At 36.0% G+C, this 20393-nt stretch overlaps 1 protein-coding gene across 8 annotated transcripts in view; it reads left to right on the plus strand.

The window, feature by feature from the left end:
• The window catches only part of tns1b (tensin 1b), a 255077-nt gene that overhangs the window by 37695 nt on the left and 196989 nt on the right, over positions 1-20393 (plus strand). The window contains exon 1 of one of the 8 annotated variants that reach the window (XM_058786286.1): positions 12843-13544. The exons of the other annotated variants lie outside the window; for them this stretch is intronic. Within the exon in view, the coding sequence (XP_058642269.1) occupies positions 13449-13544 (96 nt within the window). The 5' untranslated portion in view covers positions 12843-13448. Of the gene's footprint in view, positions 1-12842; positions 13545-20393 lie in introns of those variants that run through there. 8 annotated transcript variants of the gene reach the window in all.

Consider the following 20393-nt stretch of genomic DNA (forward strand, 5'->3'; position numbering starts at 1 on the left):
GCCATCAGAATGAGAGTCCAAACAGCTGATAAAAACATCACAATCATCCACAAGTGATCCACACCACTCCAGTCCATCAATTAATGTCTTGTGAAGCGAAAAGCTGGATGTTTGTAAGAAATAAATCCGTCATTAAGGTGTTTTAACTTTAAATCGTCGCTTCTGGTCAATATATTGAGTTCATAATCTGTAATAATGCTTCCTGCAGTGAAACAGTTCATCCTCTGTTGTCCTCTTTCATCAAAATACACCCACATATTTGTTTGGAACTAGTATGGACTGTTTTTACTGATTTGGCCATATTTCTCTCCTGATTCAGACGAGATGACTTTTTCACTGGAGAAAGCAATATTATGGATTATTTTAGCTCCTATTTTAGCTGGAAGTGATATTTGAAGTAAAAAACAACAACATCTTAAAGATGGATTTGTTCATTACAAACACAGTTTTTGTATTATTTACATTACTTGTGGATTATTGTGATGTTTTTACTCTTATATTGACGGCACCCATTCACTGCAGAGGATCCATTGGTGAGCAAGTGATGTACTTATAAATTACTCTGATGAAAGAAAATCTGTTTTGATGATAAAAACAAACTCATCTACATCTTGGATGGCCTGAGGCTGAGTAAATTTTCAGCAACTTTTTTTTTTTGGGTGAACTATACCTTTAAGAGTCAAATAATTCCATTGTCATACAGTTGACTTTAAAAATCAAACATAATGAAGATGAATGAGCTTTGTAGAGGCTTGCATTACTAAGTGCTAAATTCTCAGTTATACAGTAGTATTTGATTATTACTGTATTTTGGTGGATAATTTGTAGGTTAGGCCTAAAATTGTTATTTTTCCATTTCTATACATTGTAATTGCTGCTCAGTTTGAAGGACAGACGAAATCCTATTACATTAGGGGGAAGGAACTTAAAATGGCAGTTCTGTCATTAGCACTCTTCCCCGCATTGTCTGCTTTGTCCATTTAACATCAGTTGTCGCTAGTCATGTTGGTCCGAGGAAATAAGCTGCCGATGTACAAGAGTTCACCAGCAAAGGTTAGAAGCACAGACCATAACAAAGAGTCAGATGACAGATCCACGAAAAGCCGGAGGGCTTTGACGGTGCTGTGCACAGCTTTGGCACAAGTGTTTTGATGGCTTTGTGTTGTGAATGTCTCGAATTCCTGGTCACAGTGCCTGCAGGTCATTCAGAGAGTCTATTTAACCCTCAGGATGGTCTTTATGTGCACTTCACACTATAGGAGCCCACAAGTGAAGCGTGTCTGTACAAGTGAGGCATGTCTCCAGGTTGGGTCCCGCTGGAGGTTCTGCCTCTTAGTGAGGTGTTTATGGACACAGACTGTGGATCAAAATAACAGCCTCTTTTACACAGTCACTGGACGGTATTGCTGAGCAACTGGCCAAAACAGTGACCTTTCAAATTGCTCATAGACGAGAGATGGTACGGCTTCAGTTTCCAGCCTTTAGTGAGAGTTGACATTTGATATTTTTGGGTCAGTGACGCAATTCTCTTCTTTGTGGTTGAATGTGTTAAATTATGCAAAAAATGCTGAATGATGAACATGTTAAAATGTCTTGGTGGTGTAACTGACAAGAGACTGAAAAAGTTTTATTAAAAGGTTAAAAAATGGTTAGGAGGGCCGAAAACAAAGTTTTTAGTCGATATGATGTAATTTAAAAGTGACAAATTACTGATCCCATTAAATAAATGTATTTTAAAATATATGCTATATATTTTTGTTCATATCATACATCATATATCTCTCATCATATATCCTATATATCATATCATGACATGATGACATGGCAAGGTTAGTCATAGTTTTGTAATTTCAAAATCCCCCCAAAACAGTTATTCATGATTCAAAATTTCACTTTAAAAATTGTGTATTTTTTTTAAAGGTGTAAGGACAATATTATTTGTGATTAAACCATTTTCATTAAATCAGATTTTTGCTGAAAAGTTTTTTTTTTTTTTTTTTTTTTCTATTACCAACATGAATATAAATTACTAAGATAAGATCTTAGATATCCTTATTTGTTTCAGACTCTGGTTATTTGATTCATTCATACAGTAGAGTATTATTATGAGTATTATCTTTAACTTCAGGCAGTAGATCTTTATATACTTGACTATCTTTCTCTTGAATGCACACATAGACACAGTATTCCTTCTCACAGAATAACATTGATGATATTTGCGTGAGTGATTCAAAGTCATCCGTGGAGGTTACGGTGGGACGGGCTCTTCCCTCCCTCTCTCGCTGTAATACTGCAGTCACGGGCCAAAACTCTCAGCCTCTGGCAGTGCAGCACGCTGCTATGTTCCAGCTAGGAGAGTAATGGGATTAGCTATCTCTTACATAAAATGCTCCCCTGGCAGGCGTACTTGCCCCTCGGCCATTCATCAGTGTGGAGAGACACAGCAGTTATGAATACAGTGGAACCAGAATGCACTTGAGAACAAACGCACATCTCACAGCAGTGCAGCAAATGTGTTTCACTGTATTAATGATCTTCAAACATTCTGCTTAGAGCTCATTCTAATTTGACTCTGTATCTATTTTTGTCTTTTGTTGTATGTGATACTTTTGAAGAAATTTAAATACTGATGTAAGATTCATTTACAGTGCAAAATTTTGTAGCAACAAATTACAATTAGTATGTTACAAAAAATTTATTTAAATAGAATTAGAACATCTGAAATAGTCTCTTCTTTAGTTTATTTACAATTTCGAAAAAATAACTTTTTACTTTGATCACTGAGCATCATTCAAAGTCGATATTTATAGCTGTGATGTCATCATAATATTTGTGTATTGAATACTATTTATTTATTTTTTTTTTCCCATACATGTGATTATGTACTGAATTGGATGCATGTATATAAAAACTGATCGAGATAAAATGATTTATTGTTTTGTTTAAAAAAAAATCAAAAATATAAAGCACTGAAAATATAAAAAGATGAATTTAGGCATCACAACATGATAATTGAAAGTATAAAAGATGGATATTAATTTTGTGATTTGTTAAAAATTAGATTTGACTGTATTATGTATAGAAGCCTATTTCCGCAATGGGGAAAACAAAGTTAGAAAGTTGCACATTTTATTTTACAATTCAGACTTTTTTTTTCTTGCATTTCTGAATTGTGAGATATAATCTCAGAATTGCAAGATATAAACTCACTGAAAGAGAGGGGAAAAAAAATCATACAGTTTTGAGTTTTGTTCTTTTTATCCCACAATTCTGACTTTTCTTCTCAGAATTGCTAGGAAAAAAGTAGTAATTTTGAGAAAAAGTTGCAATTATTAAAAATTAATTTGACGAGTGCTAGATGGCAGCAAAAATGATCGCTATGTAAAAATAGGCAGAAATAAGTGTGCCCAACTAAATAACCATTACTGACCTGTATGAATAAATAAAAACATTAATATCGGCTGATAACCATTATGGTAATGATATATTTTGCAACATAAGTGCAGCTAATAGCCAAAGTCTTTTACTGATTTATTTTATTATGTCTGTGATGTAAAATATAGCTTAACATATCAGTCAGTTACATCATTGTGCCCGATTGCTAAAAGTTTGGCCTGTTTGCACCTAAACGCAATGTTGTACAAGGAATGATTAGCATCTTCAGACACCTCACAGATTCCCACGAGGAACAGCCAGACCTCTCTTAACAATGGACTGTGTTTAAATGAAGGATGAGAGCAGCTTACTGCCTGAGACCCTTTATGGCTTTTCATTGCTTCTTTCTCTTTTTCTTAATGGAGAGGATGTGCAAGCACAACCTTCATTAAACGCGTAGATGATTACATGGCAGTCTGGGGGTCGAGTTGTCGTGACCCCGTTATGCCCCTCTTGTTCAAGCATTGTCACTGTGTGGACATCCTCAGGAGATGATTATAAACACCCTCCATTAGAAATAAAGACCAGGATGTCTATCTATCTAGGTCATAATTACATGCTTTATTATTATAATAGTATTTTATAATTTATTAATTAATTAGTTTGTTTGTTTTGCAGATTTTTATTTTATTTTAATGTCATACTATATTTATTAGGATTTAATTGTATTTTATACGGTGTCTTTATTTACATGTTGTCATAAACATCAGTTAGTAAGTGCACTAGATGTCTTTTTAAGACAAATTTGAGTCTTTTTAACTGATCCATTAAGAAAATAGTTCTTTTGGGAATCATTCTGCACCGGTTTGATTTCATTTACTCTTAATAATGCAAAAACGCTGCCTGGCATAGCTGAAGGTTCCTAAGTGAGGAAGAGTCTCTGTTAGGCTGTATATGCTTGAGTTCCCACACTCTCTCTGATTAGCTTCCATTCAATAGCGGGTTTAAATAAGCAGTGTTCAGGTGGAGGAAGAGACCCCATGAGTCATCTCAGAGCTTTGATAAGACACTGCTACCAAATATCCTGAGCGAAGAGTTTTCAAGAGGATGTTCTTCCTCGTTTTCCTCCTTTTGCCTTTTCTTTCCCTCCCTTTCCCCTCCTTTGTGCAGGTTCTTAAAGGCCCACACAGAAATGTTCAATTTCGAGACAAAAGGAGTCCAATTAAAGCTTCATTGTGGGGCTGGTGCGGCCCAGGATACTTTGGATAATCCTGCTCCCCCTCCTCCTATTTTCTTTTCTCCCTCTGCCTCAGTCTGAGAGTGTTCAGCAGTGATAAAATGATGTTTTGCCTCATAGTAAGCCATTTTGGGATAATCGGCATCGGCTTATGATAACCAGGCCCTTTAGGCTGATTAGCAGAATAGTCATTATGTGTTTCAGAAGAATGGAGTTTTTTTTTTTTTGTGAATTTTGAATAAATGTTGTGTAAAATGAGTGATATAATAATCTCATAAATTGTATTATGCATATTATATAACAGTACGCATATAACAATATTTTCCAATCTGTTGATAATATTCAGCATTTATCTCAGTATTGATTTATTTGCTTTATTTATATACTATTATATTATTTATTAATTTCAAATTAGCAAATTTTTATTGTTTTTTTAAATTAAGTTTTAGTAATTTTATTTTTTGTTTTTCTTTAAATTTTTCCATTTAGCTTTTTTAATTTCAGCTTCAGTAAATGTAGTACTTTAAACTTAATATTTTTTTTATTTTAGTACGTTGCAAGCAGAAGTTTTTCATTTTACTTCTTTTGTAATATGTATATTTTATTTCAGCTTTATTTCAATTAACTTTTAAATAAAAAAATAGTTAACAGTAGCAACACTATTGAAATGGCTTTGAAATAACAATTTTTATTTCAAACAGAGGAAACATTTCAGTCAAACAACTGAATAATGTAGATTGAAAGTGCATAAAAAATAATTGATATGTTGCTTTTTATCTAATCTATAAAAATATCGAGAAATCAACGGTTTACTTACTAAAACAAGTAAAATAAAAATATTAATAGTATAATATTCACATTCTCATGCATATGTCCCTGTGCTTAATGTCTTGTATTTTATTCATTGATGCAAGATTTCACAACAGCTCTTCTTAGATTAAATCTGGAGTCTATGAATGAGAAATTTCTATTAATTAGTCAGACGCTAGCCATGTGTCTTCATTTGTAGACTGTTTAATCCTCTGAATGGCTTCAGGATCAATAGGAGGAGGTGAAAGAGTCACTGATGTGATGTTGAGGTTTGCATCTATTTGTAATGTGTAAAAACAGAGTTGTTTTAATGTGCAGTTAGTGATATTGCTTGGGTTTAATATTATTCTCAGTGTAATATACAGTAAACTGAGCTGAATATATGGAACAGTAGAAGCTGCATATACAGGTGCTGGTCATATAATTAGAATATCATCAAAAAGTTGATTTATTTCACTACTTCCATTCAAAAAGTGAAACTTGTATATTATATTCATTCATTACACACAGACTGATATATTTCAAATGTTTATTTCTTTTAATTTTGATGATTATAACTGACAACTAAGGAAAATCCCAAATTCAGTATCTCAGAAAATTAGAATATTACTTAAGACCAATACAAAGAAAGGATTTTTAGAAATCTTGGCCAACTGAAAAGTATGAAAATGAAAAGTATGAGCATGTACAGCACTCAATACTTAGTTGGGGCTCCTTTTGCCTGAATTACTGCAGCAATGCGGTGTGGCATGGAGTAGATCAGTCTGTGGCACTGCTCAGGTGTTATGAGAGCCCAGGTTGCTCTGATAGTGGCCTTCAGCTCATCTGCATTGTTGGGTCTGGCATATCGCATCTTCCTCTTCACAATACCTCATAGATTTTCTATGGGGTTAAGGTCAGACGAGTTTGCTGGCCAATTAAGAACAGGGATACCATGGTCCTTAAACCAGATACTGGTTGCTTTGGCACTGTGTGCAGGTGCCAAGTCCTGTTGGAAAATGAAATCTGCATCTCCATAAAGTTGGTCAGCAGCAGGAAGCATGAAGTGCTCTAAAACCTCCTGGTATATGGCTGCGTTGACCTTGGACCTCAGAAAACACAGTGAACCACCACCAGCAGATGACATGGCAGCCCAAACCATCACTGACTGTGGAAACTTTACACTGGACCTCAAGCAACGTGGATTGTGTGCCTCTCCTCTCTTCCTCCAGACTCTGGGACCCTGATTTCCAAAGGAAATGCAAAATTTACTTTCATCAGAGAACATAACTTTGGACCACTCAGCAGCAGTCCAGTCCTTTTTGTCTTTAGCCCAGGCGAGACGCTTCTAACACTCTGTTGTTCAAGAGTGGCTTGACACAAGGAATGCGACAGCTGAAACCCATATTTTGCATACGTCTGTGCGTAGTGGCACTGACTCCAGCTGCAGTCCACTCTTTGTGAATCTCCCCCACATTTTTGAATGGGTTTTGTTTCACAATCCTCTCCAGGGTGCGGTTATACCTATTGCTTGTACACTTTTTTTCTACCACATCTTTTCCTTCCCTTCGCCTCTCTATTAATGTGCTTGGACACAGAGCTCTGTGAACAGCCAGCCTCTTTTGCAATGACCTTTTGTGTCTTTCCCTCCTTGTGCAACGTGTCAATGGTCGTCTTTTGGACAACTAAGTCAGCAGTCTTCCCCATGATTGTGTAGCCTACAAAACTAGACTGAGAGACCATTTAAAGGCTTTTGCAGGTGTTTTGAGTTAATTAGCTGATTAGAGTGTGGCACCAGGTGTCTTCAATATTGAACCTTTTCACAATATTCAAATTTTCTGAGATACTGAATTTGGGATTTTCCTTAGTTGTCAGTTATAATCATCAAAATTAAAAGAAATAAACATTTGAAATATATCAGTCTGTGTGTAATGAATGAATATAATATACAAGTTTCACTTTTTGAATGGAATAGGTGAAATAAATCAACTTTTTGATGATATTCTAATTATATGACCAGCACCTGTATAGGGTGTTTCAAATCAGTCTCTTAGCACATCATATGATGTCATGGTGGTTTGCCAGACTTCAACATTCCTGTACTGACATTGTGAGTAATGAGAGGGAGTTAAAATGCAAAAATGAATCTCTCATTTTGCTGTGTGCACAGAAAATGAGTCTGTGGAAGTTATCCTGGAAGGAGTTATTCATTTTGAATTGAGAGTGAATTGCCTATATGGGACTGAGTATAACCATGGTTTGTGGTGCTGTATCTAAAAAAAAAAAGAAAATCAGCTCTAGGGTGCGCGCACACACATGCAAAATCTAATTTGATTAAGCACAGGCACTCTCACCGTTTTTTTCCACAGCGTGCTGAGCAAGCTTAACGGATGGAAATTAAAGGCCGTTCACTTTCTTTACCTCATGTCTTTGTTGGTCGATTTCAATTAAACCAACAATTCGGCTAAATTGCATTGATAATGATATTATTGTGTTCAGTATCAGTAACTGTGGAGATGCGTATATCTTCCTGCACTGCAGCATGGGACTGTAATATTTCATCTGCTGGTGCAGTTTTTTTGGTCGCTGTTAGAGTAGTTTATATGCAGTGTAAGTGATTAGATGGTTATACTTGAATTGTTCATCTGTACTGCAAACAAGTGGAAAGTTGAAAGAGAGAAACAATACAAATATAACAGCAATTTTTCCTCCCTTTAATCTGAAATATTTGACATCTTTTTATAAATATATTCAAAATTGCTATATTATTCATATGTATGTATGAATAAATATTATAGCAATATTTAATATAACACATTGATTAAATAATATAGCATTTTTCCTGCTTCAAACCTAAAATCTGATTACATCATCAAAAAATGTTTTGTTTTTTTAATTTGGTGTTTTTTGTACTGCCTTTTAATTCATAGTTGTAATTAAATTAAATGGCTTTTTATTTTTTTTATATATAAATATATATAGCATTATATAGAAAGAGCATTAAAACAAAACAAGGTAAATTATCTGAATACGCTGTGGTAATGAGAATGTCACAATGCAGAAAGTCTTAATTATTGAAACAATTTTTTTTTTTTTTTTTTTTTGAGATTTCCCTTGGATTTTCGTCATGAGATTAGGATTTCATTATGAAGTGGATTGATTGATGTGTGTTTGTGATTAGCATCAGGTACATTGACTGTTCACTTCAGGCCCTCTTTCCCTTTTACTCTACTAAACAATGACCATGAAACAATACAGACCAAGCTCTGTGTCTCTCCTGATTTCCCAGAAAAGCCCTGATTTCAAGGAACAAACACCCTTCTAGGCTTTTTCTCATATCAAACAGGAAGCTTCTCCGATCCCCACCCAGCTGTCTCCTGCCTTTTCATGTCCGAAACTCTCAGAGCTCTTCTGCAGAAAGCGCGGATCACTCCGGCTCAGCGTGAATTTGATGACCTGAAGGCAAACGCACTTATCAGTGGAGATGGAGGCGTATCATTTGTCTGCCTGTAATGGAACATAACACAGCTGTCAAAATTGCAATTTTTCCAGTTTTGGATGAATGTTCCCTGGAAAACAGGACACAGCAGAGACCCACCCAGACCGAGGTTATGTATCCACACGTTCGCAGATTTTCCTGATTTCATTTTTTTCCCCTCACATCTCATTTCCCTCTCATAAAGCCAGCAGAGCCACATCCTCTGATTTTATGGCTAGTACATGCAGACGCTGAGCGAAGGCTTGGCAGCTGATGGATATCTGTCCAGAGACCCCGCTGATGGACAATTGTTAAGCTACTTTTTGTGAGGAACTAATTTAATATGGACATCTGCAGTGGGCAGCAGAGATGTTGAGATGGTGCACATTTTTAGGAGGTTATAGGGATCAGGACACAATGCTGGAAACCTGCTGAAAAATACAAATAAAACCAGGTTAGCTGATCTCCCAGCCAGGCCTAGGCTCAACTGTTTTGCCAGTTTTTAGGTTTTGGTGTACTTATCAGCTGGTCAGGCTGGGTTAGGGTTAGCAAGTTGAACATAAGACAAATTAAAGAAGCTGTATAAGCCATTGAATACTTATCTTACTTTCAGTAACTTTATGTAGAATATATTGTTATATATTACACATTAAAGTATCTCAAAGTATGCAGTATGGAAGATTTTTAAATGTTGCATTTATTTGATGAAAGTTTTGTATTTTAAAGTATTTTAAACAGTAATTTATTCCTGTGATGCAAAGCTGAATTTTCAGCATCGTTACTCCAGTCTTCAGTGTCACATGATACTTCAGAAATCATTCTAATATGCTGATTTGGTAACTCAATATAAAATAAAAAAATTTGGCTTTCAGTATAAAAGTTCTGTGTGTGCAACTATTTCTGAGCATGTCAGCAGTGTTTTTCGTGGCCTTGGTGTGCTTTGATTTGTATTTCCAGGAAAGGGCCCTCATTCTGTTGTGTGACATCCTAAATCAACAGCATCACCCCATTGTGTACATTATGCATACAGCATTATGAAGATGATATTGGCTGCTGTGGTCTGGCTCCGAACCAGACTCTCTATATCTCCCGCAGCCAGTCTGGTCCGAAACCACCACTGAATTAGTCACAGTCCACTCAGCATCCTATCCAAAAACTGTCCTCCCCCCTTTGTCTATTTTTCCTAGTGTTTCCAAAAAAGAGATTCTATAAACTGAATGTCATATGAAGCCTATTTTCTCGTCTGTCTCGATAAAACAGGCACTCATGCAGAAGATTAAAGGTGTTTGATCGTAGGCACATGCCGTATCCACTTCCAGCTTTGTAATGTGATAGATGCATGCTGCGTTTAACTGAGAGGAAATTGATACAGTGGACTACAGCGGCATCCTAGCTGAACCTCACGTGTGACCGATTTGGGATTTTTATAGTTGTGTGAAGTTGCTGAGCTAAAGACTGGGACTGATAAAATAAAAAAAAGATATGTATTTATGTATTAAATATGTATTTATAGATTTATAACTATATATTCAGATTTACTACTATATATTCAGCTTTATAACTATATATTCTGATTTACATTTATATATTCAGACATAATATATTCAGACTTATAACTATATATTCACAATTCACATTTATATATTCAGGCTTATAACTATATATTCAGATCTTTATACAATTATTTCCTGTTTGGCACCTCATAATGTGTATGTGTGTGTATATATCATATACACACATCCGGGGCATTCCTCCGAGGAGGTAAGGGAGGCAGTGTCTCCTCTCCTCAAAATTGGATGAGAAAATAATCGATTTTACAAAAATAAAACATCGCAAATATGACTAATTATGACATTAAAAGTTTAAAAGTCACTCGTTTTTATAAAGTAACACTGTCCAACAGCGACACCTGCAGGTAAAGTTACAGCGGAGGCTTGCCTCCCTTCGGTCCATAGACTTTCTTCAGAGACCCCAAAGCGTGCGGTGACTTTTCTGGAGGCTCATTGAGATGAGTGGGGTAAAGTCACGTGAGAGCAGGCAGTGCCTCACATCGCGCTATAATTGGATATGATCGGTTATGATTGGATGTGATTGTTTCGTGCGATAAATCCCGCCTCTTGTTTTTGTGCGAGCTCTCGGCATGAATGAAGGAAATAATTATGAGATACATACTCAGAAACTTCTCCAGGGCCCCAAAACCACCTCAGACTTTAGAGGGTTAACTTGCAATTCTGACTTCTTGGTTTGCTGTTATGCCTAAAATTAAAATCTCAGCTTTGAATGCTGATGTGTTTTTTGTCATTGGTCGTATTTGTCATGTGGTAACTGAGGCATTGTGGTATCAGCTGTTTCTCCTCTATTCTTCATCTGCTATAAAATCCTTGTCTTTTAAACTGTTGTGTTGACATTTAGATTTAAGATTCTATATAAATTTTCTTTGTTTACTCCTGGCTATTATATATATTTCATCCACTGCTCTGTTGGTTCATATCACTTTCTCGACAAGCATAATGTATCCATCAGATGCGAGTCTGTTGTGATTTGTGAAATCCGTTATTCTTAATATTCCTAATGAGAACGTTTACTCAGACCAGCAGATATGTCCCACAGGGTCAAGAGCAAGCTCATTTTACAATTTGTTAGAGCTAGTCAATCTTAATTATGTTTCTCCTTCCTGTCCTAACAGGATCTCCCTGGGGTGCTGTACTCCATTTCATGTGCTCATTTTTACGTCATTCTCCATTGTACCAGTGGATGTGATGTTATGGTATTTTAAATCAAAATGATGTGTCCACCAGGGCTGGTTGTAATATTAACAATATATTTATATTTATTTTAATTTAATACTTAATTAATTTATTATTTTTATTTATTTATATTTATATTGTTTATATTTATATTTTGCTTAAAGAAAATTAAGCCCATTTTTAAGAACTTTAAGATTTGATTTGCAACTTAGGACATCTTCATGACTATTAAGCACAAGCTGTGACAATTTATATTCTATTCTATTCTATTCTATTCTATTCTATTCTATTCTATTCTATTCTATAATATAAGTTCACTGTGTTCTTTAGTAAATGCAATGGGAGAAGTTGTTATATGATAGATTTTCTTTAAAGGGGTCATTGGATGCCCATTTTCCACAAGTTGATATGATTCTTTAGGGTCTTAATGAAAAGTCTATAACATACTTTGTTTAAAATTTCTCAATGGTAGTGTAAAAACTTTTTACCCTGTCAAAATCAGCTCTGTTTTCAGCAAGCTGGTTTAGTCCATGTCGCTTTAAATGCTAATGAACTCTGCTGACCCCACCCCTCTCTTCCGTGGAGTGATGAGCAGACTGTAAACTTCAGCCGCAGATCTTGCTAACTAGCACGTTATTAGGAAAGGCGATTTGCAAAGATTCATAAAAAACCCTTATACTCACTTCTTCTGTAGATGAAGCTGGATCACGAATGATTCATGCAAACATAGACGCATTTAGGCAGATTGGGGATCTGCGCATTCCCTTCAAAAACGAAAGTAACGGTAATCCTCTGCGTTTTCAGTGGTTCAGATGTCAGGAGTAAATGACGACTACTATATTCATTATTCCATCCAACAACAAAACACCTCATTCGCTTAATCTGAGACATCTTGTCTTCCCCTGCACCGGAGTCGACACAATAGCGGACAGCTCTCAGCTCACTCAGGGGGCGGGTCTAAGGTAAGACGGTCTTGTCAATCAACTATCATGGGAGCGGCCTGTGCAGAACTACCTCATTCTGACAGGAATCTCAGAACAGCCTGATTTGAGAGAGAGGATTTTAAAATGGGGATTAAAAAAAAAAAAACACTGGGTGGATTTTATCATTATAGGGTGGATGTGTACACAAACTTCTAACACACATTTATGTTCAAACAACATGTAAAGTGAATTTTGCATTCGATGACCCCTTTAATATGCAGTTTCAGTCTTATTCTATTCTATTCTATTCTATTCTATTCTATTCCTCCATTGGATTCATTGTGTCCTTTAGTAAAGTAAATGGAAAAAGTTGTTGGAAGATGCATTTTCTTTAATAGGCAGTTTTAGTTTGGATTTGAATTTTAGTTCGGATTTACTATCAGCGAGGGCCATTTTGTGATTGGAGATTACCAGAAAGTTGCCAGTCATCTGGTATTTACTCGCCAGTGTTTTAATTTGCATTTAGTGTTGGCCGAGTGGTAATTTTGATCTCCAGCAACGATCCCTTGTGTTTCTGTTGGTGATGAACGCCATGCACCCCTTCCCAACCCCCTCTGCTCCATTCCCCCTCCTCTCCGCTGCTTCTGCAGCATCCACTGAGTGAGAGGCAGCAGCAACCCTTCGTACACGCTCACATCAAGGATACAGCCAACCTGAGTCGAGCGCTGCTCTCAGGGACGCCCCGTTGAGAGACAACCGAGCAAGTGAATGAAGACGGACTGGTAGTTTGACTTTGGATTTGTAGGCTGGCTCCTTTTATCCTTGTGAAAGGACTGTAATTGAATCGCGTGTTTTGGGATATCGTAGAAGGACGTTCAGGGTACGAGGTACGGACCAGGATGGCCCGTTTGAACTGGTGCTTGGCAGCTCTTCTCAACTGGGCGAAGTTCCTCTTCTTTTGCCTCTTTCCACTCAAACTGTCCAAGACAGGGAAGGTAAGCCGGCATCCTCCTCAAGTGCTGTTATGTGAACCATTGCTTTTTGTGTTTATAATTTTAAACTAGTTAATGCATTTCCATGTTTGTTCTTGACCGGATGACACGCCATAATCCACAATGTCAATCACTAAGAGGACGTATCGGTTTTTACAGCAGCAACACTTTACTTGAGTGGATGCCCTTTAATATCTAGAGGTTGTGGTACGGTTGAAATATTGCAGGTTGTAAAATTTCATCTTGAGCTGGCTGGGCGCTTTCACAGCCACTCAATTGATTATCATAACAATGAGCTGCTAGTGTGCATGACTGTATTGTTTCTATTTTGACATTTAGCTTGCAAAGCTCTATAAAACTAGGAAGTCCTCCCACAAAGCCCTAATGTGCTGATCAGATTTTTTTTTTTTAACATCTGTTTGCATTCACTTTATACATAAATTAATGTGTGTGTGGATAAATATCCCATCAGATAGTGCGGCGATGCTCTTTCCAAATTGTACTATAAGTGGATTTTGGTGGTAAATGGATTCGCTCTGTGCTGTCCGGTGAATATAAGTGGAAATTTGTGTGTGGTTCAGATGAGGAGGACTGTAGGTGTAGTTTCATCTCTCTTTTGGAGCGTTTTAAATCTCACATCTTATAACAGGCTTTTACACCACAAGGAAGGGTTGCTGTAATGGGTAATTTGGCATTCAGATGCAATCATATTTCTGAAATAAACAATTAAATGAATACGTATGAATACTTGGAATACTACTATATTACGTCAGTATAAATGGTTTAAGACATTTTTTGAGAACTACAGTATGAGTGACCGTTTTTGCTTGTGCTAATATATAGGTGTATAAACTAATATTTACACTTTAATAATATATACACTTCAATAGCAGAGGATTGGTCAAACACTAAATGTAAATGTAAAATGCAAACTTTATAAGACATCTTCATCTTTTCACTCTTCTGTCTCTCTTGCACTTTCAATTTATTGTTTCAGATTTACATTTTGCTTTTCTCTTGTTAATTGTTAATAAAACCATCAAAGGTATCAAAAGGTATGCACTTCTGTTCCTGTTTGGGGTCAGTAAGATTAAAAAAAAAAAAAAAAAATGTAATGATAATGAATACTTTTATTCAGCAAGTATGCATTAAATTGATCAAAAGTGACAGTGAGACATTTATAATGTTATAAATGATTTCTGTTTCAAATAAATGCTGTCCTATTGATCTTTTTTTGTTGAGCGAAGAATCCGCAAAAGGAAATTTTTTTTTTTTCTGTGTTCGCAGAAATACTAAGCAGCACAACTGTTTTCAACACTTATAATAAGAAATGTTTGAGTATCAAATCAACTTTAGAATGATTTCTGAAGGATCATGTGACACTGGAGTAATGATTCTGAAAATTCAGCTTTGCATCACAGGAATAAATGACATTTTAAAATATATTCAAAAAGAAAACAGTTATTTTAAATTGTAATAAAATTTCACAATATTACTGTTTTTACTGTATTTAAATGATCAAATAAATGCAGCCTTGATGAGCATAAGAGTTCTTTCAAAAACATTAAAAATGTTAAATTTGCATTTAAAGTGAAACAGTGTTGCATGCATCTAAAGAAACACTATTGTCACCACAGGGCTATATAAAAGTTCATGAACTAATAAAATGTGTATCTTCAATGCAATAATAAAGATTCAGTCTATTAAATGGTCAATGAATATTCCGTCAGTCCATGCAAGTTGACTTTGCATAAATATAAAATGTAAATGACTAATTGCATTGCGTTGTGAAAGTGATATGAGACATTTTGAAACACGAAGTGTATGTTTCAGACAGTATTCCTCTTCTTTTACAATCGTATCTTTCGTCTTCAACTGTTGGCGCAAATTTTCCCGACTCTGGCAGAAATGACGTTTGCTGGATGGCAATCAATGCATGTCAAACGATCACTCAGCATGTATAAAGAGCACTCGATATCTGCGGCGTACAGACCATTGTACCGTTTCCACATTGGCTCGAGGCCACCATACAACCAAACGCTTATCATGGCTCCCTGCAAACCTCTCACAATGATGGGTTGTGGTACAATGCTGAATTTGGTGATCGCTCCTCACGGTCTGGACTCTGCTTTAATATTATGAGACCAGGCTGCTTGGAGGAAGGCCAGGAACGTCTTTGTGCTTCTATCTGCAGGTCTGGCCACAAATCAAGCGTCTACAGAGACACCAGACATGTGTAGAGGCAAAAGAGACACGGACAAAAGGGTCAGATGTATTTACGAGTGTTCATACAACAGTGGCGGATATTACCAGCTATCGTGATAATGAGGACGCGGTGAACATTGTCATTAGACTTGTAACGTAAAATCCGGTCCAGTTTGCAGATTATTCTAGTGAAAAATTGATCTGGACTTTTTTTTTAACCTTTTTTTTTTTTTTTGCAAATTTCTTTGGTGACACTAGTGGCAGAGACGGCTCCAATTAAGAACGTATCCATATACACACATACTGATGCATGTTTGGAATGAAAAAGTACCATTTGGCAATTAAGAAACAAAGTCAGTATGTCCAGCCCAGCTGTCGGTACATAAAGAGGGATGGTGGACATAATGTAATCTTAGCAGGCATTTCTCTTTCACCCTGAAATCAATTATAGGATATTGGCATCCTTGCTGTTTTCCTCTGGCATTTTTCATTGGGCAAGATTAAGCACTTTTGCTCTCATTTACCTAATGTCCTTACTGCTCGTAAATTAAACGCCACTCACACACTTGGCAGAGGAAGACGAGGACATCTGAGATGGACGTTATGTCCTTAACACCGTCTCTGGTCACATCCTTTGTTAAATGCACGCTGGCCACAGTGAGACTGACAACTCTGTCTAATTTTCTAATTTTAATTTTTACCATGGTCTGAATACTCTATTCTGATTGGCTGGCAGGTATGCATTAAAACCTTTTGATGCACAGGTAATTCCAAGTCAGTTTAATCACTGTTCTATATTAATGCGCTGCATTCGTTGACACACACACACACACACACACACAGAGAGAGAGAGAGTTCGGAGATCGTGCAGTGCACACACAGAAACATTCAGGAGCACAGAAACTTGTCAACACTGCCCCACGTTTTTATTAATAAAATATCTACAATACTGAATTGCTATATTATAATTATTTTTAAAGTGTTAAGTAAGTGTAAGTGTTAAACCTAACTTTTAATGTGTTACTATTTAAAACATTTTGTAATGTTTAAAAATGTTTGAATATTTTCGATACATTTTAAACGCTCACACACACACACACACACACACACACACACACACACACACACACACACAAAATAAAATGTAATATCAAATATTTATGTATGTGTAATTATGATTATGACCATTGTTTATATATATTTTATCTGCATTTCAAATATATTAATGTTTTATAAATACATTTTTTAATATAAGCAAAATAATACATATTTGACATTTTTTATGACATGCATATGCACACTATTGTTGTAAGTACGTAGGTGTCTCACGAGGTCTTTGAATGGAGCAGATGTTACAGCTTAATCTGAACATGTTTGGTCTTGTTTTCTCATTCTTTAAATCATTGTCCTGAGCATATTACGTTACACATTTACTTACAATGTTAAAGGAAGGAGAGCATCGGTGTGGTGTGAGTAATGTTATTAAGTCATGGAGCACTTTTCATTAGCAATAGCAGTCTGTTATGTATTGGATATCATGTAATTATGTGAGTATGGTGTTCCCACAGTTGCTGTGGATGAGATAACATAACATATACCCATGAGCCTCTGACGAGAAGCTGCTGAGGCGCTGGTTCCTTTGAAACCGTGTAAACAAACATGTTACATAAAAGTGTGACAAGCAGAGAAGCACACTGATCTGACGCCCACAAAATACTGATTACAGAACTGTCTGGATATCCTGCGTTTTCAAGCAAGATAAGTTTGATAAGCGTAGGGTTTGCTGGTTTGCTTTGGCTCTCGCAGTGGTGGTGTGTAATAGGTCAGAATGACCTCAAACCACAGGAGGATTCAGAGCCTTGTGTTTTTACTGATAATCATTGTGTTCTGCTAGGAGGGTGTGTGTGTGTGTGTGTGTGTGTGTGTGTGTGCATGCATGTGTGTTACTCCTTTCAGAAAGACCACTCAGGAAAACGTGCTGTTACACGTGAAGTTAGAGTGGGTGTGTCTTCATTGTTTTCCATGGATAGAAGAGAGGAGCAGATGCTCTCTCTGTGTGTGTGTGTGTGTGTGTGTGTGTGTGTGTGTTTGCTGGGGTTATAAAGTAATACTGAGCCAGAGTTGTAAGAGAATATTCATCAAGTGATGTCACTTCATTTCAAAACGCAGAAATTGAAAACATGCCATCTTTTTTTTGTTTTCATCTACTCTCACTCACTCGATTCATGTCTTTCCCTGGTATTAGTGTAAAAACCAGTTTCAGCTAAATTTAAAGTTAAAACAGAAAATATAAAAATAAAATCTAATTCAGATTATTAAATAGTATATTGTATAAACACAAGAATTAAGGGCAGAAAAATATGATGATAGTATTTTTTTTTTTTTTTTTTTTTTAATTCTTTTTTAAATTTCGGTTTCAGTTTTTAGCCTAATCTTTGGAATCTGTTGAAAAATATGATATACACATATCAACAGGTTTCTACAATGAAAATAAAAATGGTGTAGGATATAATTTGAAAAACTATTTTCGTTCAGAAATTGCAAGTAAATGTCAAATAATTACAGAGAATAGCAAGTAATGCATTGAATCATAGAATCATAGACCAAAATAGTATTTTCTTGTTTTTGACAACTTTTGAAAAATAATTTTTTACAGTCGATAATTCGGCAAGTTGTGAATGTAAGCAACTAAATTCTGCTTTGCCACTTAATCAAGTTGTCTGATACACAGCCTGCTCTGTATTTTCACATTAATCCATGTTTCTTCATCACTCTCACATGTAAATATACAGTATCCTCCACAGTAGCAAAATCTCTACTGGACGTCACATTTCTTCCACCCAGCCCTGCTCCTCTTGTTTTCCTGCCCTCCCATACTTCCTTCCTCTGCTCTTTTCATCCTGATCCCTGTCCTCTAGCTATAAAGCAATCGCTCCATCTCAGTCAGGCCGGTCCCCAGCCTGTACTCGACCCCGTTTGACACGGACTATCCACTCAGAGAGACAGAAAAAGCTTGATTTCCATAATGGAGGCAATAAGAATAATGCCTGTGTTTTATCTGAAAGGAAGGACCTCGCTGAAGGTCGAAGCCGAGTTGATGCGGAGCTGTGATGGATTTGATTATGCCGTATGTTTATCAGACTCCTCCTCCAGTGCTGCCGCTCAGATCGTCTTCAGGCTCTGATGCTCGTGTCTGTCAGCAATGATTCAGTCTGTCTTTTGGTGTGACAGTCTTAGTTTAAGGGCATTTTCACACTAGAGCTCCATAGAACGTCAGAGTTCAGTTTGTCTGCACTGGTTTTGCACTTATGAAGTGGTAAAAATTGATTGGATATTTTTTGGGCTGGAATGAAGTGTGACATTTGCTGAAGATTTTTATCTGCTGTTTTTCTTTAAAGAAATTAATTTATGCAGCAATGTGATTAAAAACAGTAAAGACTTAAGAATGCGATAAGATTATAATCTGCAAGGAGGAAAAAATATTCATTTTGACTTGACTCAATACATAGATTATCGTTTGAGGTTTTTTTTTTTTTTAAAGACGTCTATTACGTTCACCAAGACTGCATTTGATCAAAAATGCAGTAAAAAACATTAATATTGTGAAATAGTATTACCATTTCAAGTAAACCTTTTTTTTTCCTTGTTTTTTTTTAATGTATATTTTTATTCCTTTGATGGCAATGCTGAATTTTCAATCTTCAGTGTCACATGATCCTTCAGAAATCATTTTAATATGCTGATTTGCTGCAATTTTTTATTATTTTTTCATTATCAATGCTAAAAACAATTATGCTGCTTATTTTTTGTTTTCTGGAAATTTTTGACGGTAGAACGTTCAAAAGAACATTTATTTGAAATTGAAACCTTTTGTAACATCATAAATGTCTTTACTGTCACTTTTGATCAATTTAAATCACCTGTGCTGAATAAAAGTATACATTTTTATTAATTTAACATAGAAAAAATGTCTCTACTGATGTTATACATGTGAACTATTAAAAGTGCATAATTTTGCTGTCTCATACCATTTTCTCTAACCTTGTTAACAGAATATTCCATTAAATTCTTTTTAAAACATTCCTCGACTTACATTTAAAAAAGAGCAAAAGCTTGTTTCATAACACTGTATGTTGGACATTAAATAGTTGCTAAGTTTGGACTGATCAGTAATGTTTCCAAAGTTCAGAAAAGTCATATCAACTCTATTTAATCTAATAGAGCCTGTTCTTCCTCAGTTCTCATCGTGACCACTAGGAGTCACTCTGGCTGCTCTTGTTCTCTCAGGTTATTGTTCTCTGACACAGAAATGTACAGGAGCCGTTCTTCTGCACTCAAAGCATAGGTTACTGTAATCACATCTCCAGGCTCATATATTGTGACAGAGCATTTCCTCTCTGCAGCTCTTATCTGACTGTGTAAAGCTGTAAAGTGGCATGATGTTGACTGTGCTAATCTGTGTCTTTGTGTTGTGACCTCTTCTTCCCCTCGCTGATTTACAGTCCGTCGCATGCGAACACACAACCTGAAGATACAGCGTCACCGGTTTTGTCATTTGTCCTTTTTTGTCTGAATTGATGATTGCAATAACAGCAGTAAAGATGTTGTTCAGTTTAGAGAAAATGTTTAATGTCTAGTTGTGGTGCT

The sequence above is a fragment of the Onychostoma macrolepis genome, chromosome 09, assembly GCF_012432095.1.
Source record: "Onychostoma macrolepis isolate SWU-2019 chromosome 09, ASM1243209v1, whole genome shotgun sequence".
In the NCBI taxonomy this organism is placed as follows: domain Eukaryota; kingdom Metazoa; phylum Chordata; class Actinopteri; order Cypriniformes; family Cyprinidae; genus Onychostoma; species Onychostoma macrolepis.